The sequence below is a fragment of the Buteo buteo genome, chromosome 2 (genome assembly GCF_964188355.1).
Source record: "Buteo buteo chromosome 2, bButBut1.hap1.1, whole genome shotgun sequence".
Lineage (NCBI taxonomy): Eukaryota > Metazoa > Chordata > Aves > Accipitriformes > Accipitridae > Buteo > Buteo buteo.
The window spans coordinates 20705206-20721353 of NC_134172.1; the positions used below are offsets into that span (position 1 = coordinate 20705206).

At 37.9% G+C, this 16148-nt stretch overlaps 1 protein-coding gene across 3 annotated transcripts in view; it reads right to left on the reverse strand.

The window, feature by feature from the left end:
• The window catches only part of SPAG6 (sperm associated antigen 6), a 38834-nt gene that overhangs the window by 1846 nt on the left and 20840 nt on the right, over positions 1-16148 (reverse strand). For 2 of the 3 annotated variants that reach the window (XM_075047670.1, XM_075047683.1), the window contains 7 exons: positions 15612-15817; positions 14553-14726; positions 11983-12135; positions 9356-9547; positions 8053-8169; positions 5173-5318; positions 11-2943 (listed from right to left, as the gene is read on the reverse strand). In XM_075047670.1, coding sequence (XP_074903771.1) covers positions 2877-2943; positions 5173-5318; positions 8053-8169; positions 9356-9547; positions 11983-12135; positions 14553-14726; positions 15612-15817 — 1055 coding nt within the window. In that variant the 3' untranslated portion in view covers positions 11-2876. Of the gene's footprint in view, positions 1-10; positions 2944-5172; positions 5319-8052; positions 8170-9355; positions 9548-11982; positions 12136-14552; positions 14727-15611; positions 15818-16148 lie in introns of those variants that run through there. The other variant, XR_012653119.1, reaches the window with a different exon arrangement.

The following is a 16148-nucleotide window of genomic DNA, read 5'->3' on the forward strand; positions in this document are numbered from 1 at the left end:
AGCATGAAAACAGCATTTACACAATGAATTAAAATGCAAATCTACATTTTATTCTATGTAATCGAGGCAAATGATACACTCTTGAAGCCTGCCAGAGTAGCAATTACAAACATTAATATAGCTTTAGATGATGACTTAAGCCAAATAAGAGGATGGAATAGAAATGCTGTACATTGGAACTCGTGAAACACTACAGGAAAAGAGCAACTCTTACCCTAGTAATGTAAGCCTAAAATACAAATTAGTGATAATTCTGCTGTAAAGGGCTAGGATCTGCACTGTGCAGACACGTACCTCCTGAGAAACCTCCAGCCAGAAGCTATATGTACAATGCAGGGAAGCAGCCTGCCAGCAAAGGAGAGCTGAGGGGGTCTCAAAGTATGCGGGAGGGGACTTTGCACTGCCACAGCCTAATGGGATGTGGCATCGTCCAGGAGAGTCCTGCAACAAAAGGCCAAACAGCCACTGGCTTAGGACAGAACTGCCTAGCTGGTGTAAAGATGTATTTTTGCTAGGTCTGATTTAGATTGTGCTCTGCACAATCAGATCGCTTTGAAGGTTTGCCTTGTGCAATCATTTCCTTTGTCAGGAATCAGAAAAAGACTGTGAAAAGACTGTGAACAAATTGTTTAGGCATTGAAATTTAACCCTGTGGAATCCTTACAGTGTAGCACAGTGTGACACAGCAGGAGCACATTTGTCAGGGGACTGAAGCCTCTTTGCTCTCTCCGTACAAAACATATACATTAGCATTGTGTGGTGTGGGTGTGCTCCCAAGCACATGATGCAGCTATGGGTACGCAGCTCCATGCCTACCCTGCCTCCCATCTGTACTGCAACTGCATTCAGCCCTCTGCACCATTTCTGTTCTGCTAGGGAAAATAAAGGTTTCAGATCCTTCAAGACTGTCTGGAAGCCCTTCCATTACATATTCTTTTAGAGATTGTACAAGATTTTATTTTTAATATCCATAATGCATGTGAGAAAATTATTGAGTATTACAACAATCTTTTTAATAGACCTAATGTTTTTCCACTAGTATCCTAGCATTAATAATGTCAGAATATAAACACCAAAAATGAAAAGGCATTTGGTAGAAACTAGTCAGTTCCAAGACTTTTCACTCTGATGTGGGCTAACCCAGCTGGTGTGGCTTCTATACCGGTATTCATGACACCAATGGTTTCCATCTCAGTTAGGTTGTCTATCCCCTGCTCCTTCTGAAGAGCAGAGTCTGAGAGCACCAAATACCTCACAGCGGGAGCACAGCCCTCTGTAGAATTAAACCTTAACACAAGGTAGCCCATCAATGTTTTTGTAAACTGTTGAAAAATATGCTGACAAGAATAAAAGAAAATAGTCATTTGGAATTTGGCAGAGAAAAGCCACTCTAAATCATTTCCAACTGCAATAAGTCTTTGCTCCTGTTTTACGAGTAATAGAAGAGACTATTCCTGTTTTATAAACTCATTCAGTTAATATGTTTAAGAAAGTAGACAAGTTTCTCTCCTGCGGGGGTTTTCAAAAATTGTCTTTCCTTGTGGCTGCCAGTATTTCAACATCCTATTCCAGAAACACTGTTTATTACTCTTTAGGAAAAAACCCAACAACAACAACAACAAACCACAAAAAACTGCTGCATAGTAAAACAAAAATGGTTAGAACAACAAAAAATGGTAAAAGACAGTTACATGTTAGGGAATATTAAAGGGTTGTATGCTGCTCCCTGCTGCTACAGTATACCAGAGCATTAAGCAGAATGTAAAATTCTTTTCACTCTTCATAAGAAGGCAAAAATATTTCAAGGATGTTCTACAGACACACAAGAGCTCATACCTCCAATAACCTCCACATCGATGTGATCTGCAACTTCAAGACTAAGTTCCAAGTGTGCTTCAACTCAATTATGCAGCAATTTCAGCTCTTGAAGAATAAGTATTGAGCAGCCTTGGTCCCATCACTCCAATCAGTGGTACTCAAGTGTCCTCAGGTTTCCTCTGAATGTGCTCAGAACTTTGCTAACAGTGTTCCTGCAGCCAAGTAATTCTCCTCTCTTCTGAGCCACACAAATTTGCTGCTGACTCAAATGGAGCCAAACCTCCCAGCGTCCTTCCCTTTGTGCCCATGGAAATTCTAAGTTCACTCTGTCCTTTCCAAGAGGAACAACAATGCATACACCAAACAGTGTATTGCTCCTTCCCTCCACAGTGAATCCTGCCTTAATTAGGAAGACTTTTGCAGAAGATGTGTTATCTACCATGCCAGGACCACCACACTATCATATCATGTAGAATTCAGCCCTTTTATCATCATCAGATCTGATTATTTCTTTATTTAACAGCTACTAAGGTGTTTGGAGATGCAAAACCACATCACTTTACTTTCTGAAAGGTAGCAGTAGGAGATATCTCAGTGCAGAATGGATTCCATAATTAGAAAAAAGCACAGGGGCCAGCTTTTTCCCCCTCATCGAGCTTGGGAAGCTCTAAACAATATGCAAAAGCAAAAGGGGAAAATGGCTACAGTACTGAGAATGGTAAAAGTTGAATGAGATAATAACAAACCTTTCTTGTGGAAGGAAAAGGAAATGACTGATTCTAAAAAAGCTTCTGTGATAAATCATCACCCCTGCGTGAAATTCTATTCATATATGCTACAATATCTGGTAGTAATGTTAGAGAAAAAACAAAAAGGACAAAAACTTATCAAACAAGTTTATAAAGAACAAAATATAGCTTGCTGGAATTGCTGAGCTCTTTCAGTAGTTCAAACAGTAGAAGGAGATTTCAGAATCAAACAAGAGTTTCAACAGCTGTATTCGTACTATAGTCATAAAGGCATAAATGTGAAATACAGCTCTAATAAAAAAATGAAGTTTATAAAACTGGATGGTAATTTTCCACCCTTTCCAGAAGTATCTCAGAATATCCAGGGGAATAATACCTGAAAGAGAAACATTTTGTTTATGCATTAGACTACAAGGCATGTTCTGTGCTAAGTAATGAAACACTATTCATATTTCTATTGATCAGGAAAAAATCCTAGCATTAAACACTGGTCAAGGAATTCTACAGTTATTCCCCTACAATGTTTTAAGAGCCTGCTTTTCAACTTATGTTATCATTTATACTTAAAAGTCAGGTTTTCAAAAATATGTTTAGCTTCTTTTAGGGCATGTACTTAGTGGCTAGTTTTTAGATAAGTTCAGCAGTCATAACCATTGTCTTTAGTGAGAAATGTAGATGTTAACTTCTTTTGAAATTATGGCCTTTAATAAAAAAGCATGACTTTACACAGAACCATAGGCTGCCAGACAACAATAGTCTACAGCTGTTCATCAAACATAAGCACACACCCCAAAGCTAATGTGAAGTCTACATCAATGTGAGAGACATTGATTCTGGAACAAAAAAAATTATCACAATGACCTTCTGTCTCTAATGCCAACTCAAGGACGGAGATTATCCAATAGGTTTTCATTAGAGTAGGACTCTATGGTGCCATTATTGTCCTGCTGTCATTCAGTTGGCTTTCCACAATGGACCAACTACATGCTTCCAATATGCAAGCATCACCAAAGCTGCATTTAGTTCTTGTTTTCCAGGTCAAGAGTATCTAAAATTTATTACTGTGTTATTCTAAAAACATACATCTCAGTATATTTCTGGTTTTGCAGGCATGTAAATTGTCATCTCTGAGCCCTGTAAGCTTTAACTATAGAGAGGAACATACTTCCATGTAATGCATGCCTAAAATGTATTCAGGTAGAAATCCCCAACATTTTCACACCAAAGGAAGATCCATTTACCTTGTTGATTTTCATTTTCTGGATGATTTCTGTATAATGTAACCCTTTTTAAAACTCATATTAGTTCTCTCATTGTAAAGCTAACTTTTCAATGCATTATTATATTCAGTCTGCAAACAGCCTAAAATAACAGGTCTCCAGGACAAACCCAGAGCTGGAGTCTATTATAGCAGCTGTGCCTCAGGCAGCACAACCAACATCAGGCAGTAGCACAAAGAGGCAAGCAGGAGATGCTCGAAGGGGCCCTTTTCTTTATTACATCCCAGTCTACATGAGTAACCTTGTTTCATTTACGGGGGGGGGGGGGGGGGGGGGGGGGGGGGGGAGAAATAGCTGTAACAAAGAAACAATAATTATATCCAGAAAAGCATAAGCAAATGTCCTCTTTCCCTCTGAAGTATTAGCTGCAGAATGAAGTTTCTTTATGATTTTGCTTTTACCCATTTGCCAGCCACTGGCTTTTCCTTGTGGAGACATACAGGGCTTCATTTTGTGTGACTTAGTTTGTAGCTACTATTAGCTGAAGAACTCTGTTGCTATAATTAAAATTGATGATGCAAATTTTCAGAGCCTGTAGAGGGAGCGCATGAGTGCAACATCCTTTTGATGTGTTGATGGAGTGAAGGACTGGTAAATGGATATCTAGAATCTAGGAGGGCATTTCTCTCATTATTACAATTTAGGATGGTGACATTTTGACTGTAAGCTATTTAATAGTGTTTCTGTATTCATTAAGGGCAAAGTTCAACTTGGTGCAGACAGCTGGTGTATGGTCCTTTTATATAACACTTAAGCCTCATGATGAGGCTGGGGGAGGAAGGGCAGCTGTGGGCAGAGCAACTGTGCAGGAGAGCCTCTGGACCCTCTGTACATCAGAGGAAGTTTCAAAGGAGCTTCTGAATACACTAGTTCAGACAGGCTCTTAGGGAAGTCGAGGATGCAACCAAAGATTCACCAATACATGTATTTTGGAGCCTGAGTAATCCATAAATAAGTTACCAAGATAAACTAAACTTCCCACAGACGTTCATTAATATGAGAGTGGTTGTGCTGAAGCCTCAGAGTCTGTCTGGGTAGTGCAGGACTGACTTTTCTTCCCAGCTTCCTGCAAGAGCCTGATTATTTGGGCTTTGTTTACAAAGAAATTTGATTCCAAAAACAATCAGAAAAGAGAAGGTGGTCAAAGGTACTGTCTAGCGGTTGTGTTACCACTGGGGCAGTTAACCAAATGTTATGCTGTTTTATTAAAAACAAAATTCATGTAGAAGTTAAATTAATATTTTAAATTCTTGCTTTGCATTGTTCCTGTGAAAAACATCTAACAATGTTCTAAGGATGAATTTTTTAAATTTCATTTTCCCTACCTTACTATTTCCTCTGGATAGCAATTGTTAATAGTGTTGATATATTCCTGAAGAAGTGACCCAGGTTCTGCTTTTATTTCTTGAACCTTTTTAAGTCCACCAGTTGTTACAAAGAGACGGCGTGCTTTACTGTCGTGTGGTAACACCTACACACAGAAAAGTACATTAAAAAAAAATTCTTTTAAAGGAATCTCTATGCTACTAGGTTCAAATATTGCTTATCTGTTTTTAATTCAGAGGACAGATAAAATGGAACATCAGAGGTACAACATCTGTAATGACTACTGTATTTTAACACCCAGTTGCACAGGAAAAAATCATAAACCAGCCCTTTATGGTTATAACATAATTTAAATTGTGCTTTAATACATAACATATATAAAAATAATGAATTGAGTATTTATCTTTACATAAATAATATTTCTTGAATTATTCCTATGGAGACAATAAGATTGTGGAGATTAAATAGATAATAAAAACAGAATACTAACATGGAATAACAGCAGCATCTGTTCCACTTAAACCAAGTTATTCAGGTCTTTTATGTCAATTCCCACAGTTTAATTGTAGAGCGGAATTTTATATCATTATAATGATCTAGTATAGATTAGTGCATGAAAACAATACTGAGAATTGTTGCAAGTGAACAATGCAGCCTTGAAGCATTACATGCTACTATTAAATTCCTAGATATTAAAATCTTACAACACACTGTGTAGCCATGGAAGCCTTTTACACACACACACACACAGAAAGCAAAAATGTGAAGTTTCTGCAGCCAAAGGGGATAAGCAGAAATGATCACACAATACATTCTGTGCTCCCTGAGTGATGCCAATATGCAGCTCTGTCCAGAGGACAGGAGGGAGGGAGGGCGGTGGGGGCTGGGCCAGGCGAGGGAGAATGACAGCATGTAGTCCATAGGCCCAAGGGCTGCAATAATATTAAAAAAAAAGGGGGGGGGGGGTCGGACATAATGCAAGACATCAGCTGCATCTACAACAAAACCAGATAGGTTCAAAACCAACTCTGAGGGTTACATACTGTGGGGGCAAAAGCATTTTGTAAGACTTCACACTGGTCACACAAATCAAGCCATAAATTTGACTGTATCTCAGTGTAAAACGAGAGCCTTGAAGGAGGAAGGGACTGCCTAAAAGGATGAAGGAAAAGAAAGATGAGATTTCTGCCATGCATATAGGCAAACAGCCTTCATTTCTCTGGTCCCTCTATGCTGTACAAAATCAATAGACAGGTAAAGAAAAAAGAGGGGAGCATAGAGACTTCACCCTCTTATATGCTCCATAGAAGTGTCAGGAACAACTGTGAACATTTCGTTGTGGGAACTGAAAAGATGTCTGTTTCCACCTATCTCCCACAACAAGAACTGCCAAGGAGGAACTAGCAAGGAGACAGGATATGGCCCTTTCCCTGCCTTCCTCCTCCACACTGTGATTCCCAGGCTGGATAAGACAGCAGAAAGCTCTCTTGGAAGAGGCCCTAAAGACAGACGGCACCTCTGAGACACAGTCCCTTCCCCCAGTCCAAACTGAGACAGCACAGAATTGCACAGACCCTGAAAACGATGATGCTAAAATGACACAGTCCAGCACCAAGAACGGATAGCATCCCGCTCTGAAGCACAGCTCGGAAATAAGGCTTTTACTGTGCTATAAATAAGCCCACAGAAGTAATATACCACAGCTCTAAGAATAGGAAATTCCCAAACTATGATACAGGAGAGAAAAATGCTTTTACTGCAGAGAACTTAATTTTAAATGTATACTTCAGAAGAGCAAATGCCAGACAAGTATAGTTTGTTTGTAGGAGAAGAAGAAAAACGAAAAAAAACATCAGCTGATATGAAGGGTACAAAACCACTTCAACAGCAAACAACATTCAAATCTATACACTGGGTAACCAGTTACTATGCACTCAGCTCATTAATAGCTCCAGTCAGCACACAGAAGCAAAAGGCACTGGATTCTGTGCAAATCTCCAATCTTTGTATGGTCTTCGCAAGAAGACAGGACAAACCTAAGTGTGGCAATGTAATCAGGAATCTGCAATACAAACAGTAGTGCTTCCAGATCTGTGATAATCAGAACTGAATATCAAGCATGTTTTACTTGGCCATTTCCAGAAAGAACACCTCACCAAGAGAGCCTGGTACCCCCTGCTAACAGAATACACAGCAGAGTATTGCACTAAAGATAGTCTATAGCTGAGCAGGATTCCCAACAGCTGGTGAACATCGCAGACACTGGAAATCTCTTGATTAGTTAGCAATTACTTAAATAATTTTAAATATTTTGATTAATTTGTATCACTTTTTACATGCTGCACTCAAATCAACAATGTAATTAATAACAAACAGTTTCAAATTTTGAGAGGCAAGATAAAAGATTTGGGATTTTTACACTTACTTAATGGAGACTGAAAATTAATGAGGATAAAAGTGGTGAGGGCTTTATACTCTAGATTATTGTAAAATACCTGACTTAAGTTACTCCTGTACAGACAGCTTGTACTTTATCTAAAACAGATGTGGTTAGGATTTATGTGATACATTGGCTCAGTGAAAATATTTGCACGTGAGTTAATATTCCACTCAATCTCAAGAGGCAAGGAAGAAAAAAACACCTTGCTTATAAGCAACTGTTTTCCCAGTCTTAGGATGAATTATGGCAGGTTCCAGATGAAACAGTATCCAGCTTTATCGGACAAAAGAACAGGATGCTCCAAACTGCTTCTGCAGGGGATGCTTGAGGATTCTGAGAAAACAACTGGTACCTTTAGAGAGATTTCATCTTTGGAAAGATAGCTTCCTTGCTAATGGAAAACAATTAACATTACTTATCAAGCGGAGCCTTTTCTTACCTTACTAAACTGCCCAACAATGTGTTTCATAATATTGGGAGGGGCATCATGGAGCAATGGTTCAAGTGCTGGAAGATACGTGCATTTCTGAAGGATGTTCTTTAAGGCTTTTTTAGTCTATTGAAATGCAAAATAAAATTTCTCTAGTGAGACATCAATGAAAACAACAAGAATTCATGTTATATATCACTGAAGTCTGATCAAAAAAGCAAATTGATCAGAATTCTCAAAGAGCATTTTCTGAACAAAAACTATGATATCTATCAGGTCACTTAATGAAGAATCAATCTTCTACTTAAATTTATTAAGCCTCAGAACCTACAGTGCATTATATTCTTATTATATTATCTACTGTCAAAGTAATGGCAATTTTCTTTTGACTACAATGGAAGCAGGAGTAGACCCTTTAAGTAAATTGAAGTACTGTAATATAATAAGAAAGCTAAGTCAAAACACATTTTAAAAGATTGTATTTTAGAAGTGGCTTACTAGAGAGTCTGCTGGTCTGGGATAGCAAAGTGCACTACCATCCAGGCAGAGGGGGAAAGAGAGAGTGTAACAGTTGTACATCAGTGCTTAGTTTCTGAAAACAGACTTAATGTTGACTGCTACAAGCAGTAATGACCTTCTTGGGCAGGATTATAGGTACAGCTAATTTGGCCTTGATATTTTGGTACCACTGAAAATGACTATACAAAAGTTATTTTACAGATCTGGAATGTTATACTTCAGTGGAATGTACAGAAGCATAGTACAACATGGGAGACCATATCCTGTCATACTATACTCTTCAGCTGGTTCACTTACTGTTGCTCAAAAATACACTTTACCAAACTACAACTCCACTAGCTCCCACACAAGGAAGGCCTTAAACATGAACAGTTGCATGTTTTCAAGAGCAGAGCTTTGAGTATTTGTTACAGTTTTATTATAATAATAAAAATGTAAGCAAATCTACTACAAGGACAAGCTTACACCTTAAAAAAAAATAGATAATTAGAAATTAGTCACTCACAAGAAATTACAGCATTTATGGATGTACACAACTCTGTTCTAAACTGGGAAGAAAATGAGGGACTAGACTGCTGTGGCTGTACTATATGATTTGGTATGCACCATATGCACACCAGTTAGGACCAGCCCGTCCTAATAAATGACACACAGCCTTCAGACACCCTACACCCAGGAAATCTGTGACTTGATGAACATCAATAAAAGCACATACCATTTAGTAGGTTTTAAGCACTTATACCTGTTGATTACAATAAATATCTCATACTGAAGATACTACAAATATACTTGCTTTCATTTGAAGATCTTCTGAACTGCGTGTGTCCATATACATAGCAAGCAGTGTGGGTAGTACGTTTGTTACTGCAACAGCTCGTGCATGCTCAGGAGTATGTCTTCCAACCTGTCCCAAGGCCCAAGCAGCTGCTGCCTTAATATGATCTTCATGTTCTTCTATCAAGCAGGCACACAGTGGTGGTATTCCCTGTAGCATTAATCAAAAGCACAACCTTTACAAACCTATACCAGGGAAGGACAACTTGAAACTGATACAGATTTTTAGAAAATGTTTCTCTATTTACACTCTTCTTCTAAAATAAGCTATAAGAGAACACATGCTAGTGGTGTCATATTTTTACAACTTCATGACTAGCAAGGATTTTTAATAAATCTTAATAAATCCAGTTAAAGAAAGAAACAGATTCAATGTTCTAAGTCAGAAGGCAGTTTGAGCTAACACACAAATTTAAGGGATAAAAGGAATACATGACACAATTCGGGCTGTACTAACAGTAAAGGCTTTAGTTTTGTCAGACTGAAAAGGAAAGAATTTGAGTGTTTATGAATCTATCAAAGCAGTTTAAGACCAGAAGGGCTCAATCATTGAGTCTTTTTTTAATCCACAGGACTAAATTTCAACTTACTAACCTCTTCTTGAGTCCAATAGTTCATGTTTGACTCACCCAATAACTTCCAGAAATGTTTCAACTCTTGATTTGAAGACATCAAGAGACAGAGAATACCTCACTCACATCCAGCTGTTACTGAAGTTGTTCTGGTTCAGGGTCACAGTCTTTAATCCTTTCTCCACAGGATTATGGAGCTACTTAGTAGCTGGTATTTTATGCCAGGATACTTCAATAGGAATAATTTCATGCTACTTTAGGTAAAGCAAGGCTACTAAACCTCTAACTAGAAAACCTTTTTCTCCATCCCATGGATCATTTTTTAGTCTTTTCTGTACACTCTTCAGATTTTTTTCAAGATCCTTTTCAAATACAAACAGAACTATACGCACTATATACAGAATATACTATATACAGTATATACTATAGAATCATAGAATCATTTACTAGATGCACTATATAACAGAACTATATAGATTAACTTCTCTTTTCCAATAATGCTTCATCTTCCACTCTTTAATACTGCAAAGGACTGAATTGTCTTTTTTTTTTGCCACTGCACTGCAGCAGAAGGCCACAATGTAGTATTTGTCCAGTATGATCCAAAAAAATCATTTTTCAAAATTCATCCTTTCCAGGATACAGTACTGCAGAATGGAGCTATCACTTTCCATCATTCCATCATAACATCATAGATGCGTAACTGCATGTGGTTATGCCACAGTGCATTTCTTTCAAATGGTTCCAGTTTACCAAGCCCTGTCCTCAGCACAGTACCACTCCACAAGCTTAGTTTCCCCTGAAGCAATTTTTTTTTTTTTAAAACAGGGTTTGGGTTTATTTGGGTTTCTTTTGTGGAACATTTATTAAAATATTTAATTTAATGAGAGTTTGCACAGATCCCTACAACATCTCTCGCTGCACTCCCACTCAGTTATGGTAGTAACCATTATTACTCTTCAAAAATTTATCACTTAGGTGCTTCCTCATGAACTTAATCCTGGATTCATCCTACTTAATGTCAAGCACTCAACAGCAGGAGCATATTTGCTTGAGGCCTTCCTGAAAGTGGAGAGACAGAGACACATCCAGAGAAGAAGGGTCTCCAGAGATGGCAAGGAAAAATTGTCTATTTCTTTAGTTTTCAAATGCAGAAGAGTATTTTTTTTGATCACTGCTACCTTCCCTGCATACTCATTGATGATATATTGTAGCGATTTCCATTTTTTAACTTACATTCCTACTAGAAGACATTTCTGTTCCTCTGTTTTTATTGTTTCATTGTTTCCACTCATACAGTATATTTTAAATGACGGATATAGTGTGAAAATGGGCCAACAATGCTCAGTGAAATTACATCCTTCCTCCTATCATTAGTTAATATTCTGATGTGGATAATGCTATGTCAGGCACTAATTTCACCTGTTGTGAATATTGAACATTCTGTCCCTTCTATATCATTGTCCAGCAGAATTTATTTAAACCTGAAAATGTATTGCTTATCTCATTTGAAATGTCACTTGCACAACTGAATCAAACCATACTACTAAGGTCTTTTCAAGTCTGAATATTTCTGTTGCCAGACTACTCTAGAGGTACTAGCAGAGTCATGCTAGTGCAATGAAGAGCATGCCATTAAACATTCTTGTTTCAAAAAGGGGTTTGATGTAGCCACAAATATTCATTTTAAGAGGAAACAGACCATAGAAATTCACTGACTTATTTTCTGTAACCATGCAATTGCAACACAGAAAAATCATGTGCTGTAATACAAATGGATACTCACAAACTAATCCAGGACATTTTATAAAAGGTTTAACTTCACAAAGACACACTTTGATCAGGTTACCACATAATTTCAGCCATAGCAAGTAGCAATATTTGGAGAAAGTGCATTCGTCAACAGCAAGTATATAAATCTGTCACAAAAAACATTCTCTGCCTATGTTACTTTGTATCACTTTCTCAGAATACCACTGAAGAATTATAGGAAGACGACAAAGTGATAGCTAACCTTGGAGACAATCACTGCCATTGACAGGTTCTCCGAATGAGCTGCTACATAACCAAGCATCATGATGCCAGGCAGTCTGACAGTCCCTTTGCAGCTGCCAATACAATCAATCACAGCAGCGACTCCACCTGCATTTACTATAAGCTGTGAAAGCTAAAAAGATAAATGGAAGAGATTAGATACTGTGAGGTATCAACAGGCATAAAGCACTACATTAGAAAAGTCTTTAAATGTATTGCTCCTGATTTACAAAATAAAGCTGGAATAAGAGTGATGTATCATACAGACTGTTGGGCGCTAAGTGCAGCATGAAGTTCTCAGGAATGAAGCTGGTTTGCTACTCTGTTTTTGACCTTACTGCAAGGAAATCGGGACTCTGAATTCTTGATGCTGTATAGCATGGAATGACGTACTCTCAACTCCATTAGTATACACCAAAGAAACATGCAAATGACAGCCTAATACATTAATGCCCTTGAAGATGCACTTACTGAGCCAGATACTCTTTCATACTAGTGCCCATTCATTCCCAGGCCAACATCATATGTTCTGTGCAGGGACAGAGGGAAAGGACCACTCTTCCTCTCACCTGCATTCTAGATAACCTCTGCAGCATAAGCGCCTTGGTGGATCCCCCCGAGAGGCATGAAGCCAAAAACAACTGTCACGGATACACAAAACCGACTTGGACTATACCATTCTGCCACGTTAGGGTGCTGCAAGGGAGGTGTCCAGGGAACACACTTGATGGGCGATGGAGTTTGCCCCAGAATGCCAAATTATATAGCCTTCCTTACAAGTGATAATCAAGCTATGCAACATGTTTCTTTCCAAAAGGTATCACTTCTTACATCACTTGAGGGACAACAATAGAGTATGTATGATATCAACAATGCATAGAAATTAAAATACTTTCATATTATGATTATTTTATTCTATCTTGTTAGGTATAACCCATTTTTCCCAAAGATTCCAAAGCAAATGAAACATGTTCTTAAAAGTCAAAATTAAATGAACAAAACTGAGGCATGTGGATTTCCCATCCAGTTGATTTGTATAAACATGAAATCCACCTTTGCCTTAGAGCCTTTAAAAGGGGATTGTTTCATTCATGAAACAGCTAGGTGGAATTTAAAGTTATTACTCAGGAAAAACTGTTCACACGATTGTGAAATGCAGCCAGTGACGACCAAGCCTACGTCTGGGCACAGCCATCTGCACTTTGGAGGCACAGAGCTCCTGCACAGACACGCTCCCTGGTGCTGTGACCCTCAGGCCCCACTGCAAGTCCCCCAGATCCCAACCTTCACATGAATTTTACTGCACATGCAGACAGACAGCCGAGATCCAAAAGTCACAACGCTCACATGACTAACACAGCCATCTCCTCTAGAAATATCGCTTGCCAATCTGTCTCTGCTGCAACATGTGTTACTTGAATAGAGTTGCTCAGAGATGGACAGAGATCACTGTCACTCTGAAGTCGAACGTGGATTGTGACTTCCCACTGGGAGCTACCAAGATAATTCCTACAGCTCCTTTGGAGGGCTGCTAGAACGGCCAATTCCCCTTGCATGGAGGATCCTGTGCTGGCAGCTCTTCTGACTTTACCTGCAGTCTTGTGAGTTTGGCCTCTGACTTCCAACTCTAGTGCCCCCCTTTGATAATGATAATTTCTTCACTTTTTTGAGAAAGTGAAGTTGCGCTGTTCATGAGGTGCAGAGAGAGAGCAGGAAATGTGACAAGACTGCAAACTTAATCACCAGCAGCTTAAAGACTAGCAGGCTGAAGAAACAGCACAATATACATGTTTAAACACCTCTCAATTGTTAATCTAGTATCACGATTTTGAAATGGCTGTGATCAGCATTAGTGCATTCCACAAATACATTGCTTGTATTTCATTCCAGAGTCATATTTAGAGCCTTTTAATTATCTCTATGGTCTGACATATTAACATAGTTATAATTATTTGGTTTTCCTATTTGTCTTGTATTGACTTCGCCAAACATCCCCACCTTCCTATATCAATTATTGGCAAAAACACTGCAAATGCTGAGACTAAAATTACAAACTCAAGCTAATAAAAGAAGCTACCATCAGTTTAATAATAAATAAGATAATTTTGACCTTCATTGTCATTGGAAAAATAATTAAAATGTGATCCCAGCACCCCAGAAGATTTTTTAAAAAGACACTCACCATCTATTATTATTATAGGGTGATCTTGTCATTTATTAGCTAGTATCATGACTTCTGTGATGCTTTTTTCATGGTATTTTTAATACCTAGGACTGACAATACTGTCAGCCTAAAACTCCCTCTCTGTGCAGATATCTTATGGAATGAAGTAGCTAGGTATACATTATATGATTCCCAGTTTCCAAACCCAATTCATATTCAATACACATCTCATAATATCAGCAAGCATTTCCATATTTTTCCAATGAACATGCCAAACAGCTATTTGCCATCCCTTTCGAAAAGCAAATGACAGAATAATCCTGTATTTTATTTAAAGTGTAAAATCTAATGATATGACCTTGTATTTGCATTTTCAAGGTTTTTACCTCAGGCGTATGCTTTGCTATCTCTCTAATTAAAGTTGCACCATTTTTCTTGACATATTCATCTGAGTCCTTCAGGCATGTGAGCACAACTGGGAAAATTTCTGCTTCAACCACCAACTCTGCAAGATCCACTGAATGCTTTGCTATTTGGCTTAGAGCTGACAGCACCTGACTCTAGTAAATAAAAATTGTTATAAAATCAATAGTATACAAACATCCCATAACACACACTCCTCCTGCACACAAAAATCTATTGCATCAAGGAAAACAAAGCAGGATAGGGAAAACAATTACAGCTATTTTACAATTCACTGAGTCAATTCATGCACGAATATAATGGCACAGAACATTCGCTGGTTCCTGAATAAAAGTTTCTCCTTTGTTTTATCCCATTCAAGCTTGCTATGTATTAAAAAAGAAAAAATATATATACACCATTTAAAACTGTAATTTAAAATTTAGTGAAAAATATAGAAAGTATCGTTATTTGCATAAGTTGGGCCTGTTAGACCTTATATTAAATCACTTTTATCTATTTGTTTGAATTGGCATTTTTGTGTTGTCTTCTGTTTCTGTTAGAGTAAGACAGAAAAACTGTATTAAGAAACAATTTTTTGTCAGTTAAACCCTAGTGATTAAACCTTTGACAACAGCCACTCGAATCAGATAGTACATTCTAAAATACAATAATACATTTAATATTAACTGGTTTATATTATAATCTTAAGTATGCAAAACCTTTTTTGTAACTGAATTGTGCAAATTTTATCTATTAAAAATATCTGTTGCATTCTTCATATACTAAATAATTCTAAAAAAACCTCATACTATCCACTTTAAAGATTAGTTTAGCTGTTCCTCACAGAGCAGCAGCAGTTTTTATCTAGTAGCTAAATCTGTGAATGTGTTCAGAACTCTTTGTCACTAACTATGTAGTTACATTTTGTTAACACACCAAACAAGAGCTTCCTAAATAAATATGCACATCAGTGTCTTTGATTCAATATAAAGTAATGACTGGTATAATGGAGATTAAAAAAAAATAATTTTTAAATGTACCTTCAGTTTAGCATCAGGGTTCAGGATCATCTGAGCTAAGTGAGCGATAGCTCCTGCATCCACTACTGTCTGTGCTAACTCTGGAGAATGCTTTGAAATATCACTGAGAGTTGAAGCAGCAATCCTTTTCAAAGCAATTTCTGGCTCCTGGATACAGAGCACTAAAAGAGGAACAGCGCCTGCATCCACCACAGCTTGTGACAGTTCTGTAGGTCCAAGGAAAGTAATTAAGTGAGTATGGGTGACTGACCCTTGTGCAAGCCATTTTTCACCCTGACAGATACAGCAAAGGAAAAAGGGGAGGGTGTAGTTCACTGTCTCGACATCTGCATTTCAAATCAGCCCTCCTGGTTTCATAAACCGTGTGGACCAATCCACAACTGAAAAGAATGCAGGTCAATAGATGGACCCCCATTTACATGCACACATTTGAGGTAGATTAGGCTGAAATGGTTTGTTATTCTGTTTTCTTTTTCTTTTTTTAAAGTAAGCAGATGTCAGCTGTTTAAACCCTGGCTATTCTACACTGATCAATAG